Source organism: Mauremys mutica, chromosome 5 (assembly GCF_020497125.1).
Source record: "Mauremys mutica isolate MM-2020 ecotype Southern chromosome 5, ASM2049712v1, whole genome shotgun sequence".
NCBI lineage: Eukaryota > Metazoa > Chordata > Testudines > Geoemydidae > Mauremys > Mauremys mutica.
Window position 1 is genome coordinate 19094764 of NC_059076.1, and position 20335 is coordinate 19115098.

The 20335-nt window shown below is 44.8% G+C and overlaps 1 protein-coding gene across 1 annotated transcript in view; it reads left to right on the forward strand.

The window, feature by feature from the left end:
* Nucleotides 1–20335, forward strand: part of FRAS1 (Fraser extracellular matrix complex subunit 1) — a 312388-nt gene that overhangs the window by 153024 nt on the left and 139029 nt on the right. The window contains exons 10-14 of the mRNA XM_045017440.1: nucleotides 225–314; nucleotides 2723–2870; nucleotides 6945–7088; nucleotides 7549–7683; nucleotides 19795–19938. Of these exons, the coding sequence (XP_044873375.1) occupies nucleotides 225–314; nucleotides 2723–2870; nucleotides 6945–7088; nucleotides 7549–7683; nucleotides 19795–19938 (661 nt within the window). The remainder of the gene's footprint in view (nucleotides 1–224; nucleotides 315–2722; nucleotides 2871–6944; nucleotides 7089–7548; nucleotides 7684–19794; nucleotides 19939–20335) is intronic.

Sequence of the window (20335 nt, forward strand, 5' to 3'; positions counted from 1 at the left end):
GTGAATTGCCTGAACTTTTCTGGGGTTCGTTCTGCAGCCACAATGTTATTTAAACACACCTTTCAAAACGTACATACAGAGATGAAGTAGGATGTAGGGAAGATAAGATGCAATTGGATATTGAAGATTGCATTCCAGTGTGATAACCATTCTGCCTCTGCATTCCGCAGTATTGCTTGGAAATGCTAGTTTCATGTGTGTTGCTGCAACTTCTCTCTCTGCAGGCTGAAGAATTAATTCATTTGGAGGGGAAGTGCTGTCCTGAATGTATTTCAAGGGGTAGTTACTGTGTGTACAAGGAACGTACCAAAGATGTGAGTATCCTGCTAATTTGGAACACATAAGACAGTGTGTTATGCTTGTGAGGGTTTGGAGAAGTGAAAGTCTATCCCATCAACGTCTGGAAAGAACATTATTTGCTGAGTCTTACAAAAGAATAATCCGTTAATATTACTTACCCAGAGGGTTTTTGCATTTTATAAAATCTGCTTGTTTATAATTTTCTGCACCACATAAGTCTCCTAAGGCTCTTTTTATTACATAGAGGAAAGCAGAGCAAATTGAATCAGTCATTCCTGTTTAATGTTTTATATACATACCCTTAAGTTTTCAGTGCATCTCCTGGGGTTTAAGATGTTTGACTTTCATTACAGTCAGTGGGAGCTGCACAGCCAAAGCTCAGTGCAGCTTTCAGGAAATGTTCCCCATTGATTAGTGTTTTCACTGCAACAGGAGTCTGTTATTCAGGGATATTTGCAATCAGCTTTTCTTCTGAAATTGACTATGCAATTTCTTTTGATGAAGTACAATAGGAGACCTTTCATTAGTGTGACAAATGAGTAATGATGCTAACCACTTTTTACGTAGAAATAAACAGCTCATAACAGAATACTTTTATTTTAAAACACATCAAGGTGAGTATGTTGCATATTTCAGCTCACACATTATCCTTTTTAATAGAGAAATCTTCATGATATAAGGCCACCTAAGAACCAGACTGAGCCTCCCCCATGCTTTTACCACCTCTCTTATGGGGTCAAGCACAATTACAGTCACTGAGTGTAGGGACTGCTCCCTGTTAACAGCCCCAGGGACACAGAGGATATGTCTACACAGCCCACGCAGAGAGCCTCCCAGCCCGGGCTGACAGACTTGGCTAGCAAGGCTTGCACTAGCACTCTGAAAGTAGCTATGTAGACAGTGCTTTGAAGTTGCAGCTCAGGCCCTGAAGCCCACCCCCATCCCGAGACTTTAGATAGGCACAGCTATTTTTAGAGAACTACCCCACAAGCCCAACTCTGTCGACCCAGGCTGGGAGGCTTGCCTCGGCGAGCGGTGTAGACATACCCAAGTGGGACAGGGAGTAGCTGGGATAATGGGGTAATCCCCTGGTCTTGCCAACAAAACTAGCTGGGTGCAGAAAGGGCAGTATGCTGCACCATCCTTAAGACTGGCTTTTGTAAAGGAAAATCGCGCCCCTTCAGTCTGCTAGAATTCCCGGGTGTGTGTCAACAGAACAGTTGTTAAAGGAAAAAGAGGCGACATAAACTTATTTAGACTTTCAAAAAGCCTGTGGTAAAGTCCCACTCAAGAGGCTTTTCAGAAACTCAGTAAAGAAGGTGAGATGCAAAGTGCAGTCTTAGACTAGAGACAGGCTAAAGGACAGAAAACAAGCAGCTGCAATAAATGATCAGTTTTCACCCTGGCAGAAGATTAACAGTGGAGGACCTGAGGGTCTCTACTTGGCACAGTGTTGTTTAATATATTTATTAATGAACTGGGGAAAGGGATAGAATAACGAGGTGGCAAAATTTGCAAATGACACAAAATTATTTATGTTGGTCAAGACTTGGAGAAGATGGAGGGAACAGAGGTCGGTGAATGCACAGCATAACGGCAAACGGAATTCAGTGTTAATAAGTTAACTCTCTAACCACTTGGGAAAGACCAGGGCATCATTCTGAGAGGAGCGAAAGACGTAAGAGGTGTGTGATAGAGGTGTGTGAATGGTCTAGAGGATGAGAACAGGGAAACAGCCAATAAAACTGAAAGGCAATACATTAAAAACTGATAAAAGAAAGTACTGCTTCAGAATGCCAAGTTAACCTGTGGAGGTCATTGCTGCAGTGTATACTTGAGGGCAAGAACTTAACAGGATTATAAAAAGGCTTAGATGTTGATAGGAATAATGAAAACCTCTACAGTTACATCAGACCGGATAAAAATTACATGGGACACAAACCCTTAGTTTTCATGTCATAAGCCCAGAGGTAACTGATGGTGATTCAGAAAAAATAACTTCCCCTTTGGGCAGCTTATTTGTCCATTGTAGAGATTCTTGTACTTTCCTTTGAAGCATCTATCACCTTCTATTCTAGAAGACAGGAATGGACAGGGCTACTAGAGAAGATGGAGCACTGGTATGGCGATTGATGTGTTCCTGTGTTGTTGTTGTTAGAATATGGCTGATAATGGTGATCACTCTATTAGATTCTCTGGTTTATTTGGGGATTGCTGTAGGTCACAAAGCATCTAGTTGGTGCAGAGGCTCACCTTTGATTAATGTCATGGCTCATTATGCAAAATTCTAGCTGGCCGCTAGACCTGGCTGTAACTGTTCATCACACGCCACAGGATGTGGATTCAGCCCCGCTGCTGAACTCGGTATCACTGCAATGAGAATGGAGCCCCCATGTAAAGTGTTCAATATTGTCTTATGCAGAATGGAGAGAAATGGAAAGAAGACCTGTGCAAGGAATGTGAATGCCGGGACGCCGAGGTGATCTGCTATCGACGTTCCTGTCCGTCCTGCCCATTGGGCCACCTGGCAGTAAAGGTGGAGGGAGACTGCTGCTCGCAGTGCCAGTCAGGTATTTGTGCGAAGCAGCTTCTGCTGACTTTTGTAGTTCTGTACAGGGTGGATTCTGGCCCCTGTCATATGACGGGGGTATAAACCTTTGTAACCCTGCCCCTCATAACTGAGGCCAGGAAATGCAATTCTTTTACGAATGCTCCCCAGTGAGGCACTGGGTTTTCAGGGGCCTAAAGAGGGGGTGTAATGCATCTCTGGGTTACCCAGGGTTGTGAGGTATCTCAATACCACCTGCCCTTAGCACGAGGAAGTCTGTGCCTGCCATGAGTCAGCTCCCCAGCTCCACCGCTACAGCCAGTCCAAGCACTGTCCTCTAGGCCTTGCTGTTACTATCCACATTAGCGACACATTGGCACATACCAGCCTCTGAGCGTCAGCCTGTAGTGTCCAGCCGCTGGCCCTGTGGACACTCGCAGTATTCACAGATTGGTTGCTTCAAAAAATCAGCGCACCCCAGCTTACCAGTTCCACCTCACATCAACCCTCCACTAACCCACAGCACTTAGCGAGGTTCGTCGTGAAACCAAATATCACTTTATTGAACAAACACAGAGAATCGAGTAATAGCAAGTAGAAATATTAGAAACATGGTCACATATAAAATAAAATCATAGTACGCATTTCAGAGCCTGTATGTAATGAACAAGTTACTGTCACGTCTAGTAGAGTATTGCTCATCCGAAATCCTTGCAGCGCGTTATGGCCAGGCTGACTGACCCTTCTTTCATGAACCATGCGTGCTGTCAGTTTGCCTCCTCGGTGAAAGATTCCATGTCTCTCTTTGCGCTCCAAGATATACCAGACTGATCCTTTGTTTTTATTCAGAAACAGGGCACCCCCTGCTGTTTGTTTCTTCCTGTGGGTTTCCTCTCTTGACGATTTCTCAATCTCACAATGCGCCCCTGTCTCAGTGTGAAAATAGGTAGATAATACACCAACTGCAGTCACCTCCTGCTTGAAAGGAACATCTCCGAGGTATATCACCTCCCGGCGACCTGCCTTATCGCCAAGACCTTCAGAACATAATGTTCAGTATGGATACATAATTCCTTAATATTATCTGTACAGACATTTCTCAGAGATTATGACGACCAGTGGGCAGCTGGCTCTCAGTAGAGACCTCAGATGCCACCCTTTGGTGAACTATTATGCAGATAGCCAACCCAGGGGATCTCTGTAAAACCCCATGCACTGTTGGCTCTCTGAGTCACAGGGAGTACAAGCAGGCATTAGGGGTTTGACTGTGCAATCCTTACTCACACTGGTTAATCCCGTTAACTTCATTGGGGGGTACTTGTAGGTGCTTACCAATGTGAGTAAAGGTCATGCAACTTAACTCTCTATTCCCCAGGCTTCTCAGTATTATCAGTGTTCTCATGACAACTGTTTTGATTTCACCTTTACTGCCTCTGTTTGGTTTGGGGGGGTCAGTAATTATTCCCCCCCCCATATAATTTAAATACGATTTCAGGGTAGGTTTAGGACCCTCTGACTTCAGTGGAGTTGGATCAGGATCCTAAGAGCCATCCTTTGGCAAAGTAAAAAGAATCACTACTTGGAGACTGTTGTCCTGGAAATTTTTTTCATTCCTTTTTTTTGAACTCTGAAATCTTCTAACAAACAAAAAAGTCTCCTCTCTCTCTCTCTCTCTCTCTGAATTATAACATGGCTCTGTGAAGTTTATGGGCTTATGATTAATTTCCTTAAAAAAAAAATTACTCCCTTATACTGTAATGCCACTTCCCGTTCACCTGGGGTCAAATTAGAGTCAGTTAATAATTATCTGGAAACATTAGAATAGCTTTGGCTATATAGCAATTTTGCATATAAATTATTTTTTCCACAGGATGTTGTCATTTCCCTTCATTTGCATTTCATAGTTGGTAGGTTTTAGCTGCGGATTCCTAATTTTTCATATTGGCAGCCGCTCTTGTTGCACTCAACTTGCTTTGGTTAATCAGAGAGCTCCAGTTTGTCACAAGAAAAAGAAAACAACTTTGCAGTTTAATTATGCTGTAATTGCAGAAGTGGCTCAGAGCGCTTGTCAGATAAATATTTAAAGCATATTATTTGTTGAACAGTTAAAAAAAACAAACCTAAAACCTGCAAAAAGTGTTTGTAAATCCAAAAGGCAAGCTTTTTGGACAGGCCACATAAACGTAGAGACATCTCGTAGGCTACAGAAGGGAACTTTTCAGGCATAAGAAAAGAGGAAGTTGTAGGGTGTTAGCCTGGGAAACCCAAGCTCAATTTCCTACTTGATCACAGACTTCCCGTGTAAACTTTGGCAAGTTGCTTAGTGGCTTTTGAAAATGTTATCCCTGAAGTCCCATTTTCAAAAGTAACGGCTACTGGGTCCCATTGACTTCCAGTGAGATTTAGGGTTCTAAGTGACTAAGTCATTTAGGTGCTTTAAAAATGTTTAGCCTTAGTCTCTCTGTGACTCAGTTCCCCATCTGTACAATGGGTATAATAGCACAGCCCTCCATTGCTGAGGTGTTGTGGGGATAAATTAATTAAAGGAGTTCAGATGCTACGATAATAGGGACAGATTTGGGAGAAAGTATGACTGTGATTTGAAAACATTGCATTGTATTAACAGGTCTGTATTTTCTGGGCCGGATTTTCCAAAGAGCTCAGCTCCCGTTAAGGCACTTCAATGAGGCGAGCAGATTATAAAATATTCCCGGCACCCAGAAGCTCTCATTCGTATCAGTAGGAGCTGCTGAGTGCCGAGTGCTTTTGAAATTCTGCTGACTTCATTTAGGTGCCTGACTGTGTGCTGAGCTCTTTGGAAAATATGGTCTCCTGAGATCATTGCATGGAGCTATATAGAGCCAAGCCTGCGTTCTGCATACTCACTGCTCCCCTTGAAATCTTCTTTCCACGGACCCGCCAACTACTTCTCTCCATGCTGCAATAGAGGCAATGAGTGTTTTGCAATGCAGTGTCCAGGCTGATGATCCTGTAAAACCTTCCAAAATTTTAACTCTTTAGCCCAGAGTTCTCCAAAATCTCCCACAGCGTTGTCTCCACCTTCCCACAAACTAAGGGCTTCCCTCACCCAGATGTTTCTGTGAAGCCAGTGTAAATTACTGTTCTCTGTTCGATGTGTTTGGGGGGAAAACCCACACTCCCCTACCCAGTTCGTAGTGTTGCTCTCTAAGCTGAGGTTTGCGCGTGGGACAGCAGCTGGTCCTACTTTCAGGGAACACTTTGGATTAGTGCAGAGAGCTTTGCTCCTGAATGGAGCCTAAGCTGGGTGCTACCTCTCTCAGCAGTAAGGTGATTGCCAAGCAGTGGAGACGCTGCTACACGTGCGTAGGGACCGGGCCGCCCATTCTTTGTTTATTTTTCATTGGGGCTTTTCCTGCTCCTCCTCCACCTACTCACCTGTAGAACTTCATTAGGGGCTGAAACCATTACTCAGGCAAGGCCCACATCGATGTCAGTAGGGTTTGGGGCCTGAATGAAGACTGAGTAACAGCTCCAGGATCGGGCCCCTGTTGAAACTTGAACAGACAGTACTTCTGCTGGGCAAAAATGATTCAGCAATAAAGAAAAAATATTGGGTCCCTCGGCCACCACACAGAGGCCAGCCTTGTAGTTTGAGAAACACCTGCTGTAGGGAAATATCTTGTCATAACCCTGTCCCCTCCGCTGATCTTTCTGTGTCACTAAGCTAGCAACTCCTACTCCTGTCTGACTTGGCCAAACTCCCATTGACTTTGTTATGGGATTTGGCCTGCGGTAACGCAAGTTCCGATTGTTGTGGGCCATTAGTTCCCGATGGCCATTAAGAGTATCAATGAAAAGAGACAACATGGATTGTGAATGGACTGTTGTCCAACCTGGTGTTAAACTTGAATTAAATGCAACGCTTACTTACCCAGTGCGATAAAATGCAGCATTTAACTGATCGCATGCAATTTATGAGAAAATGCCTTGAGCCATTGGTAGAGAGGCCGCACATTGAGTTTTGGTTTGACTATAGCGTATGTGTTATTTTCAGCCTTCTTGATACAAGGCACGCAGTGCTGACAGCTTCTTTCTTTTTTGTTCTCCATGCTAGTGCAATGCCACTCAGACTGCTTGACGTGCTCTCGGTCCTTCGACCACTGTGACGTCTGCCGTGATGCAACCAAGTGGCTTCAGAATGGACGCTGTGTCGGGAGCTGCGATTCTGGATTCTATCGTGATGCTGGGGTTTGCTTAGGTATAGCCTGCGTTCCAATCTCAGATGACTGGATTTCCTTCAGGCTGGTGCTTTAGTCCTGGAGGGCTGCTTATTCACACTGCCTCCCAGTCATGGACTGTTATTGTATGAAAACTTTCCTCCTTGTACTCTCCTATTGATGTGGAAAACAACACCAAATCGGATATCAGTAAGGTTAGTCTTTCAGTCCTGGATTCAGGAAAGCACCAAAGCATCTCTTTACGTCCTGTTGATTTCAACTCATCTAAACTAGAGCTCAATGGAAAATTTAGAATTTCAAAAAATTTCAGCAAAAAAAGGAAAAAAAATTTTCCAACCATCTTTAGTCTAAAATGCTTTTCCTGCATAGGGATGCGTCCCTGAATTTAGCCCACAGACTGACCATGTACAGATCGGTATCAGTGCACAATGACGTTTTCAGGTAAAACGGTCTCTTTTTCCCTCTATTTTATGCGGGCAGCCTGCATGGAGACGTGCTTCACCTGCACCAATGGGTTTGAGTGCACCTCATGCCAGGGATCCCTGCTGATGAAGTACGGGCAGTGTGTGACATGGTGCGGGGACGGATTCTTCCAGGATCACCTCCACTGTGCAGGTAACTTGCAAATAGGGCTGCCTGGTAAAACAGCCACATGTCTAAGCTACAGTGCATAGTCTGTATTTAGAGATCCATTGCCAACATGAGGACAAACGTTTTCAGTGCTGTAACGCCACAAAATAACAGAATCACGTAGGGTTAGGATGATGGCAAATGGGAGAAGAACGCACTCTTTAACCATCTGTTTCTGAAACCCCTACTTCTCAACACTGTGACTGAATCAGTCCTATTTCGCTTCAGAAGTCTCTCCCAGGGAAATGTTATTGTCTCTTACTCCTGGAGGGTGAGAGAACTGCTATATTTTACCATTGACCTAAAATCCATAGCCATTTACTGGAATCTAATTCTTTGGTGTATACTTTGTTTTCAGCACAGGCTAAACTACAGCTAATGAAATGAGCTCTCCCCAGGAGGCTGCAGTGGAGGTGTTTATTAGAGCGAATTAGAGAGCGACATGGGATATGGCAGGTAGCCAGAGTCACACACACACACAAAAGTCCTTTCCTCTTTGGTGATATTTTCTTGCTCTTCACACTTCTCCTTCCCAGAACTTCTCTTGTGGTAGCTGTTCGCAGCAGGAATATTTAAGGAGTCTTACTCTGTTAATCACGAATTCCACAAAACAGGGGAAAGTGTCTCTAAAGGAATGTCTCTCTGTATGTTTCTAAAGGCTGGGATTCGGATAGGGAAGGTTGGGGCTTTCTGTTTGATTCCTTTGGCATTTTCTTTTTTTGTCCAAACTGTGATTCAGCCTCTTTCATCCCGACAGATCTCTAAAGTCAGCACTTTTCCTTATGAAATTGGCCTTTTTAGAGGGGTTGTAATTCTTTCTGAGACCAGTTCGGCCAAGCACCTGAACACGTGGACTTCAAGCACCTGAGCAGTCCTAATGACTTCTGTGGAAATACCCATTTGCTTTAAAGTAAAGCACATGCTTAAGTGCTTTTGCTGAATTGAGATCCAAAGCAGGAGTTGGATCCTTGACCATTGCTTTTCTATAACTGTCTGGCCCAAAGGGTTTACGATGGATTTCCGGTTTTGAATGCTCCTGTCTAAATGCCCTTATCTTTGAGTAATAGAATTGGATCAAATCTAGATACCTCAACTAAAGATCTGGGCCCCGTTGCTCTAGTTGCTGTACACACACACAATGAAAAGGCAGTCCCAGCCTAAAAGAATTTGCAATCCAAGTACTAAGTAATCTTTGAGTTTGTTTTATTTTACCATTCCCTTTCTGCCTGCTCCTGGTGTTTTAATTGGCAATGGCCACGCACTGTAAAGGCAGTTGGAAAAGGCTAATGTTTCAATTTATTAACGGTTTGTAGTGAACTGGCTCTGCATTCCATCCGTGTTCGTACCCATGCATGCCTGGAGTGGAAAGTTGCTGGGAAAAATTTGTTCATGTTTCCTCCGGGGAATTAAACCAATTTGCTTTAGTTCTGCCTGGCTGCATTTTCTGCATAAAATAAAACTGGCAGAGAAAGCCTCAAATTTCAGACCCAGTCCATAATTAATTTCCATCCAACCTTTCTTTGTATCCTCTTTGTTTTTATATGCATGCAGTCAGGTTGTCCAAACTCTGCTTAAGCTGTTCAGCAAGCGGTATGTTTTATTAACGCCTGCAGTAAGTTTGTCAATAGAATCATATATAGGATTGATCAGATCCTCAATTGATGTAACTTGGTGCAGAGGATCTGACCCGAAAAAGGGAAAAGACCTGTGAGAACAGATTACCTAGTCCATCCTCCTGCCTTTGCAGGACTACTCTCTGCAGTGTATGAACAAGCCACAAAGATTCAGTCTTGCTTCATCACTTTTTTTTTAAAAAAAGATCTAGTCTAAAAAAGAACATTTGACTCAATTGGTTTGATGGGGTGGGGTTTTCCCCCCCTGCTCTAATAATGAGGTTTGTTTTTCTGTAAAACAGAAAAGCCATTAAGGAACAAGGGAAATTGAAAATCAGTAAGGAGGCTTGTTCAGATAACTAACTGCATGATTAATATTCACGGGATCAGTGAGAGACAGAAGTAGAGCAGAATGACACATGGAATCTGCTGTGCTGAGATGAGACAGAAATGAATAAGAAAAAGGCTGAGAGAAGAAAAGTCAAGAGAGTGAAAGAAGAATGACCTCTGCCCTGAAAAGCAAGACAGATGAAGGACATGCAGCCTTCAATGCCCCCATTCTTTCTTTTCCCTGCAACTTAATTATGCACATTTTCAGGATTAATGCTCCCTGAAAAGTCTAGACAGAACTCAGGCATTGCTGCTTTGACCTATCCAAATGAGAATATTGAAATATGTAACCTGATTGTAACAGACAAAGCCCACACCATACCAAAGTGCTTGGATTTTTATTAATGACTCTCTAGACTCTTTATTAATGGTTCTTTAGACTATCTTACGTATAGAAGCTTATCTCTTGAGAACAGAGGTCTCAGTATTGCTAAATAGAATTACTACAGGTAGCTAGCACTACCTTGCAATGAACTGTTCAGGTTACAAGTCATTTAGATCTACAGTGCAGAATTGTTGAAAACATCTTGTATCTTTCAAAAGTCAGGCAACTATTTCTCAAATAATTCCATGTGTTCCTTTTATGACGCCGTTAGCGTTAATCTCTTGCAGTCGCAAAACGGTTTGTGATCTTCACACCTGCAATGATGCCGATGAGATTTCTGAGAAATTTTTTGAGAAAAGAAACTTTAAATGAATTTTTACTCTCAATTGTGACCAACTGAAAGGGAGTTAAATGGCTGAGTGCAGGAAGCACTATGCTTTAGTCTAGGAGCTTTAATGAAACTTGTCAGTTATGCCACATTTACTAGTGGTTCCGGGCAGACTCGTACTAATCTTGAATGCAGCAGAGCACAGATGCTTTTATAAAAGCATGCGTTTCTTTTCCTCAAGGAAGCCAGCACTTTGCAAGAGTTCTTTTCTCTTAAAAACATGGAGCATGGCTCAGCTCTGTTCTACACCAGTTTCACACTGCTGGAACTCCTAAACCTGGAGTAACAGAGAGGTGAATCAAACCCTTTAACTTGGCAGCATTGGAATGCTCCTAATTTAGCAGTGAAGTGAAACCAAAATTTGCAAAAGACCCACCCATCCATGAAGAATTAAGTGAACATGCGGGAGGGGCCCCCCTTTTCCCTCTTGAAATATAAAGAAACAAAACTGAGAATACTAGACTGTGGGAAGGCTCCTTGAAGCTTATAATATAGTCCTGAAAAATCAACAGGGAAAAGATTTTCACCACCCGTGTTGTCCTCTGTTACCCCAGTGAGCTCATTTATATATAATAAGCAAATTATTGACGCCTGTCATGTTATAAGCCAATCAGTGGTCAGTGATGGTGCCCTAGTTATGGCCATTGCTATGTTGTAGAAGGAAGTTTAGTTTAGTGGCATAAGCAAGGGCTTGGAAGTCAGGAGATCTGAGTTCCATGATCAGCCCTCGACACAGGTTTGCTGTATGACTGTGAGCGAGGCTCGTGAGCCTACAGCGGCTAGTGGGTTTGAGTGCCTTGATTTTTGGGTATCAAGCTGAAGATACCTGAAAGGGGCCTGATTATCTGAGTGTAGGTGCTTAGCGCTTCCTAAAAATCATCTCCAGTTGGACACCCAAAAATGGAGGTCCCTGAGCTCACTGGTGACTTTGAAAAGTTGGGTCATTTACATCTCAGTTTCCCCTCTGTAAAATGGAGAAAGCATATTTCCCTGCTGCACCTCACGGTGATGTTATCAGCAAATCTTCCTGTGATGGGGGTTGTGGGTTTCTTAGGACATCTCGTTGGGTTTGGGGGCTGCTTAAGGAACAGGGCTGATGTAGTATTGTCAGTTGGGATTTGGCCTTGGTTATGTCCAAACCAATGTCCATGTGTATAGTGTATGATAGCCAGGGCCAGCTCCAGGTACCAGCTAAAGAGACAGGTGCTTGGGGCAGCCAATACCAAGGGGCAGCCTTCCGGCCGCTATTGGGGTGGCACGTCCGGGTCTTCGGCGGTGATTCGGTGGCAGGTCACTCAGTCCCTCTCGGAGCGAAGGACCCGCCGCTGAATTGCCGCTGAAGAGTGGTGCGGTGCGATCGCACTGCCGCCCGTTGTTGGTTTTTTTTGCCGCTTGGGGTGGCAGAAAACCTGGAGCCGGCCCTGAGGATAGCTTCTGTTCCAAGGAACAGTAACATCTAGGGCCAAACTTTCAGCTGAGTTTTTAACCCACCCTACGTTTGTGCGCTTGCAAGTTAGCAGACACAGTTACCTGCATGCCGAGCTTATGGCTCGCTGTCACTTGGGCTGATGAAAATAGGTGCGTAGAAGCAGTAAGTACTATCCTGGGATGAGGCAAGCACTCCTAAAGTGGTTCAAAAGACCCTGGCGGTTTTACAGTGATGCTGAAAGCTCATTGGCTCAATGGGAGCATCAGGGGGAAGACGATGCCTTTGGGAGTGCCAGGTTGGGAGGATCCCAAAGCCAGGAGTCTACACAGCAATGAAACAGCCCCGCAGCTTGAGCCCTGCGAGCCCGAGTCAGCAGGTACGGGCCAGCCACAGGTTTCTCTTTGCTGTGTAGATATATCTGTGGGGTCCTTACACCCTCTCCCTGCAGGGCCAGGCACACTGTGCGCCTTCATAACGATACATTTGTGTCACCACTTGTGACGATAAAGGACAAAAAGCCAAATTAGCAGGTCTGTATCCTGACAGCTTGGAGTCACTGAAAATGGCTTGGTTTGCATAATCCCTGCTTTCAAAGTCAGCAATGTCTACAACCTTCCACTTCTTACCCGCAAACAAAATCTTCCCTTTCCCCACCCCCAGCCCTCTTTTCTCCCATAATTTTTTGCAGGGTGGGGTGAGAAGATGGGTGTTACAGTAGCTGGAGGGTGATTTGGTGGGCACTCAGAGAGAATCTGTGCACTCGACATTTGCTGGGTCTCTTTAGAGAACAAAGATATATGCTGTGGAAGACAAGTCAAATGATAAGGGATCCTATACTATCAATGAAAAAATGGAACAGAGTTTGTCTCCTAGGTGGAACCAGCTCTCTGGACAACAAAATGTTTAAACTAAGCAGAGGAATAGGCCATTTAGAGTACAGAAAGCCCCTTTGGCTTCTGGCCCAACCCTGTAGGGTCCTCATGTGACGGGTTGGACCCCCTGTTCAGGATGCCACCTGATATACTGGGGTCCTCGTGAGCCTGCCCGTTCCACCAGCCTGGGCTTCCTCATCCTGTCATTGCTGTGTCCAGCCCTCAAGCCTTCTCCAGCACACACGCAGGTAAGGCCACACCCTGCTGCAGACACAGACTGCAATCAGCTGTGTGTGGGAATTTACCCAGCTCGGGGATTTACCCAGCACTCCCGTAAACCCAGAATAATATTGTCTTGCACTGTATAGAGAGATCTGTACTGCGCAAGCTCATACAAATCGTCCCCTCCCTCAATCTGGAGGGAGATATGCACAGCCTTTCCCCCTCCTTCCCCAGATCTGAATTGTACAAACTGGTTTATAGAAAACAGAGACAAGTTTATTAACTACAAAAGACAGATTTTAAGTGATTATGAGGGATAGCAAACAGATCAAAGCAGATTACTGAGCAAATAAAACAAAACATGCAAGCTAGGCTTAATACATTACAGAAATTGGCTACAAATAGTAATTTCTGACCCTAATTGTTGTTTTATGCAGGTTGCAGAGTTTCTTGAAGGTAAACTGTGCTGCTTGCAGCTTCAGTCTCCAGCTATTCCTTTCACAGGTTGACCTTTCTCAGCATGGGTCCCAGTCCTTCTCCCCAGATCAGTCTTGGGTGTTTCCAGCAGTCATCCTGGGCAGGGATTCCGTGAAGAACCAGCAACCTTGATTAACTCACTCTCCAGCCTTTAATAGAATTTACATAGGGCGGGAATCTTTTGTTTCCCAGTCTGACCCCTCTTAATGGAAAAACACTGAAAGCCCAAGATGGGGGTCTAGTACCAGGTGACACAATCACCTGACCCTGTAGTGTCAAAGCAGCAACCCAGGAAGCGTCTCAGGAAGGCGGGAGATTAGTATCTTCAAAGTCTTATTGTTCTTCCTAATGGCCCATTCAGGCTGATTGCTTACTGTCTGGTAGGCGTTTCCCAGATGCAAATGCTTTTGCAATTGATACAGAGTTTATATTCCTAACTTCAGATACAGCAATGATACATGCATAAAAATAGGCTAATCACATTTGGTAAATCAAAACCTTTCGACTGATATCTCACAAGACCCATTTTGCACCCAATACATCTTAGTTATGCCCTATTCCTAGCATAAGCATATTTCTATGGCGAATATGGGCGTGATGTGACACCTCACTTCTTCCTATTTGGTTCCATGACACATGTCCTCTCTCCCTTGGCCTCATTCCAGCCTGCCTTGCAAGCAGCACCACCAATCAGTTACCTCTAGAAAGAGCTGAGCTGAGCAAAGCCAGGTGGTCTGAGATTGCTTTCCAGCAACCACATAGTTTCTATTGATGCACTTTCCTTTAGAGTTTACGTTAATGTAGACAAGCAGAACAAAGATATCATGGGGATATCAATAGCTGTTGCATTTTTAAAACAGCAACTGTCAGGGCATGTAGGCAAAGAGAAATTGCCCGATGCCTGTCACTGTGGGCATGAGAGCTGGAAGTTTATAGACGAGCACAAATTGGGCCATGTTTGATATTCATTGGGAGACCTGCAGCTGATACCCTATGCAGGTGCTGCTGCTTTGAATATGGAAGTGGGTGGGTTTTGCTGTCAGCCATGTTAGCGGAGCCTGAGTCCAGCACCAGCATGCATGGTAGACCTGACAGCTGTAGCAGTGCATTTAAAGGAGGCCAAGCTAATCACTGTCTTTCTTGGCAAATACTTTGTTCAGTGGAGCCACCTGAGAAAGTTACTCATTTACCCTATCTGAGCAATTAGCTTCGCTGCCAGTGCTAACCTGGCTGAAATGAATTGAGAGGCTCAGCGGTTTGATTCAGAGAAGCCCCGGAGTGTTCGCTAGCTTATTGGATCTGTAGCTTCGATTCTTTTTCTTTCCCTCCCTTCTTTCAGCCCCCACCAGGCTGCCCCTTGCCATCCTCATCCTCTTCAAGCTATTGGTCCCTGATCCTTCCTTTGTCCCTCCTCCGAGATCAGCTCTCTGGCTCGTATTGAGAGTCTGCAGAACTTCTCTTTCCTTCCCTGACTTCCAACGGCCTTGACCCCAAAAGGTTCCATGCTCGTGGCGCTATCCTGCCAAGTTCATTGCATCTTCTGAGTAGGTCTGGCAGCCTCTGCTGAGCTGTTTGTTATTGTCAGGTCTCTCTCTCAGGCTTCGCTAGATCAGAGATAACTCAGAAGTCATCGCACCCCTGAGAAAGATAAAATGTGGAGACAACATCTGCCTTAGTAGAGGCTTCCAGAGCTGCTGAGATCCTGCACTGGTTTTGCAGGATCATTGCCAAAGGCAGGGGAGGCAACTGGGAATCGGAGCAAGATGGAGAAGGGGGAATACTTAACCAAATGGATCTGACCTTCAAATAGTGCTGGTTTGCATCCACCTCTGGCCCCAGCAGAGATCTGCCTGGTTTCCAATGAAGTGTGCTGCATCCTGCCTGTCCTAACCTCACGCTGTCTAAAACATGCCCATCCTGTTCCAATACCTTCCTCTTTGTTGCCTGGGTTCAAAGTGAAACTTGCCAATGACTATAGTGAGTTTCACTTTGCGGATAGGGGTTGGTGCAGTTGTCAGGGTTCCCTTCCTACTCTGAACTCTGGGGTACAGATGTGGGGACCCACATGAAAGCTTATTTCTCCAGCTTAGGTTAAAAACTTCCCCAAGGCACAAATCCTTCCTTGTCCTTGGATGAATACTGCTGCCATCACCAAGTGATTTCAACAAACATTCAGGGAGGGCCACTTGGAGCCCTACCTCCCCCCAAATTTCCCTTTAAGCCCCTACATCCCCTTTCCTGGGGAGACTAGAAAATAATTTCCTAACCAATTGGTTACAAAGTGAGCACAGATCAACCTCCCTGGTTCTTTAGGACAGGGGTCCCCAACCCCCGGTCCGCGGCCCGGTACCGGTCCGCGGCCTCTTAGAAACCGGGCCGCGAACCGACCCAGTGGAGCTTCCGCAGGCGTGCCTGCGGGAGGTCCAGCTGAGCCGCGGGACGAGCGCTCCCTCCGCAGTCGTGCCTGCGGGAGGTCCGCTGCTCCCGGGGCTCAGCTGGAGCTTCCGCAGGCACGGAAGCTCCACTGGAGCCGGTGGACCTCCCGCAGGCGTGCCTGCGGAAGCTCCAGCTGAGCCCCGAGAGCAGCGGACCTCCCGCAGGCACGACTGCGGAGGGAGCGCTCGTCCCGCGGCTCAGCTGGACCTCCCGCAGGCACGCCTGCGGAGGGTCCGGCAAACGAAACCGGTCCCTGGACCTAAAAAGGTTGGAGACCCCTGCTTTAGGACACTGAAAATAATCAGGTTCTTAAAAGACGTTTATTTAAAAAAAGATAAAAGAATCACCTCTGTAAAATCAGGATAGAAGATAACTTTACAGGGTAACACAGATTCAAAACACAGAGGATTTCCTCTATAGGCAAAACTTTAAAGTTACAAAAACAGGGATAAACCTCCCTGTTAGCACAGGGAAAATTCACAAGCTAAAACAAAAGATAACCTAACACATTTCCTTCCTATTACTTACAATTTGTAATCTTAGAGGCCTTTAGTTCAGGTATGGCTTTGGGAGATGTATTTTCCCTGCCCTGATTCCTTGCTGACCCGGAGAGAACAACAAAAGAGCACAAAACAAAAACATTCCCCCACAGATTTGAAAGTATCTTCTCCCCTCATTGGTCCATTAGTTCAGGTGCCAACCAGGTTACTTGAGCTTCTTAACCCTTTACAGGTAAAGGAGGGATTTTATGCTACCCGTAGCTGTATGTTTATGACAGCTGTAAATGATGGTGAAAAATAGTCACTGATTCAGAGCAATCTTAATTGCCCTGACTGATCTGGGCTCAGAACAACAACATATGCTTTAAGGCAGGCAAATGCAGGGACATACATTAAGGAGCAGAGAACGGAGGCCATGCTTACAGGATGGGGAGCTTATTTTGGAAATTGGAGGGTGTTCAGAGAAGTATTACACGAAGGATTCAAGGTCTGGAAAACCTGCTTTAGGATCAGAGAATTAAGGACCTCCATCCATGTACCATATTGAAGAGAAGGTGGAGAGGGGATTCGATAACAATCTGTAAGAACCTACAAAGGAAGAACAGACCTGATTTTAGGGGGCTCTTGAATGTAGCATAACAAAATCCAATGGCTGGAGGTTGAAGCTAGAAAAATTGAAATTGGAAATCAGATACAACTTTCTGTCAGTGCGGGAAATTAACCACTGGTTAATGTTGCCAAGGGAAGTGGTAAATTTATCATCATTTGCAATGTTTAAATTGAGCCTGGATGTCTGCTCTGATTCGATCACAAGTTTATGGGCTTGATAGTGTTCACATGTGAAATGGAATAATTGCCCTCCCCAGGGGAATGACTGGTGAAATGTTATGGCCTGTGCTTTGATCTCTTCTGGCTTATAATGCTCTGGAGAAATCAGGGAGGAGGAGGGAGGCAAGAAGAAACCGGAGAAGAGAAGATGAGGAAGAGAGCAGCAAATTGCAAGGGAACAGAAGGGGAAGAGAGAAAAGGGTGGGAAGAAAAGCAACAGCTCGTAGGAAGGGATGATAGAGGAGGAAGGAGGGTCTAGTGAACGGAGCACTGGACTTGGACTCAGGAATGTTAGGTCCAATTCTTGTGTGACCGTGGGCAAGTCACTTAGTCTCTCTGGGCCTCAGTTCCCCATCTGCTCACTGGGAGTAATAGCACTGCCCTACCTCATGGGGGGGGTAAAATCCCTTAATGGTCGGGAGCTGTTCAGCTGCTATGGTGATATATATGCTCCAGCTCGTTAATAAAACAAAAACGACAGGGAAGAATGTGGTGTAGTCCAGCAGATAAAAGAGGAATTAAAAAACTTGGAACAGAGCGACGGGGTGTAGGGAGTTAAGTGACCTCTTATTTCTGTGGAAATGAACGTGTTTAGAGTCCGTGGCAGCCGTCTACCCTGCTCTCTAACTGCAGTATCCTCTCCTTCGTTCTGTCCTCGCTTGCCCTGCAGAAGTTAGGCGTGTTCTGCTTTTACTGGAAACGAGCCCATTCTCATCTATTCTGGGGCAGATCCCTGCGAAGGATGGGTCTGTGCTTTTTATTCTTCTCTTCTATCCCTACTTTAAATAAATGTGCATTAGACCAGGGGTTGGCAACCTTTCAGAAGTGCTGTGCCGAGTCTTCATTTATTCACTCTAATTTAAGGTTTCGCGTGCCAGTAACACATTTTAATGTTTTTAGAAGGTCTCTTCCTATAAGTCTATAATATAGTACCAACTATTGTTGTATGTAAAGTAAATAAGGTTTTAAAAATGTTTAAGAAGCTTTATTTAAAATTAAATTAAAATGCAGAGCTCCCTGGACCAGTGGCCAGGGCCTGGGCAGTGTGAGTGCCACTGAAAATCACCTCACGTGCTGCCTTTGGCACATGTGCCATAGGTTGCCTACCCCTGCATTAGATAATGAAATTTAAGCTCCCCGGCGTGGGTCATTTATTCCCTTGTGAGTTGTTATTGTTGCCGCCTGATTTTTGCGTGTCATACAGTCTGGGTACCATAATTGCAGCTCCTTCTGTGTTAGAAATGGCTTTCGTATACCATTTGAATTTCTGAATGCAAGTGCTGCTGAGATGATGTGAACATCACTGCAGAACCTCCTGTACAACCACACTGGAGGATTGCATCTTACTTTACAAATGGCAAATGCAGTTGTGTTTTTCTGAGAGGTGGGTTTCATGAATGTCTGCATGTTCAGCACATATGCCTTTAGGATTCTGTTTCACCCCACCTTCCATAGGGCGGGAATACAAGCATAGACATGGCTTGTGAAACTATAAAGTTGAGAAAATCTTTAGAACATATATGGGTGTAATCAGGAAAAAGAATCTAATTCTGAAAGTGCTATAATTTGCACAGGCTGTGTGAGTACTGGCAGCACGATTTAACATGATGTGACAGCCACACAAATACCATGAAAGGCCAACCAGAGTGGGCTCGATTTTCCTCTCGATTAAACTCATAGTCTCAAAGTGAGTTGAGTCTCACAGCTATGTAGGAGAGCAGAATTTAGCCCCATAAAGTCATTCATTTCTTTGCAAAAAAAAATTAGTACGTTGAAAGGTTGCTCTAGTGCTGTGCAGGTACTAGTTAGTATCTTCTTCTGCTCAAGAGAGAACATATCCATTGCCTGAATGGTGTATGTATGTAATAGACCGCAGGAATATCCAGACAATTACTGGATGCTGGCCTTGGTGCAGAGTTTGCCCGAAGATAAAGATATTAGCCTGCAAACTACGATTCCATGGCATAATTCCTTCCTTGTTCAGAGAGAATCAGTCGGGGGGTGGAGTTCAGCAGCTCATAGCCCCCAATGCAGAGTTTTTGGAGGGAGTAAAAGTCATTTTCAGAAGGGTGGCCTTTTTTTTTTTTTTTTGCAGGAGCAATTTGCTTAGGACCTCTCCCCACACACACACTCCCTTTGCAATCAGATCCTAATGGATGGACCTTTGCGCTCTCATGTCATTCCATTGATGTGTCAGTGGGTCCTTGCCGGAGTCTGCCTGCAAAGATCTGGTGATTTTGTTTACATATAATGCAGGGCAGATTGTTTCCACCTAGTACCATGAAGCCCAAATCCTGGTCCATGCTATACCAGTACATATATTTTACAATAATTCAAAGTTGCTCCTCTAAGTGTCTGATTGTAGCTGCAGGCACTGTTCTAATTTGCACTTAGCTATTTTGCAGATGCAAAATTGGGATGTAAATGGAGTTCCCCAAAAGCATGACTAGCCCAGATGAAAATACCAAACTCAAAACACCAGTGATTTTTAAAAACACAAAAAAGTGAAACACAAAGGAGTGAAAGTGCAAATATGCAAATTGCTACAAAACTCATTTTTAAAAACTCAGTGGCAATGTGGTTGTTCATTAACTTGTTACATCTTTTTGCTTTCAGCTTGTCACGAGTCCTGCTCTGCGTGCTGGGGGTCTGCTGAGAATAACTGCTTGGCCTGCAAGGACGGGTCTCACGTTTTAAATGCCGGGCTCTGTGTGGCCAGCTGTGGTCACGGGTTTTATAGGAAGAATGGAATCTGCAATGGTAAATCCCTGTTTCTCTTTTCTCCGACATGAACTTTGCCCATGCATGACAGAACGGAATCAATATGTTGTGTAGCCAGCCAGCAAACAGGATTCTAGATATATATCTGAGAGACCAGACACACCTATTCCATAAATATTTAGTGAGAAATGCTGCTACTTGTTTATAAGATTTCTGGCTCGTTTAAAATTATCAGATGCTGAAAGGTTTAAGGCTGTTCTGTTCACTGAGCAGCATGAAAGCAAAAATGAGACGATCCTTCGGGCTTGACAAATCCACTTGACGGTGGAAAGAGAGACGACTTTTGCTAGCAGATTGCTTGAAGTTGTCCATTAATCCACAGCTCAGTGGCTGAACAATGCCTGTGGCACAGGGGAATCTTTTGGAAGGACAGAGA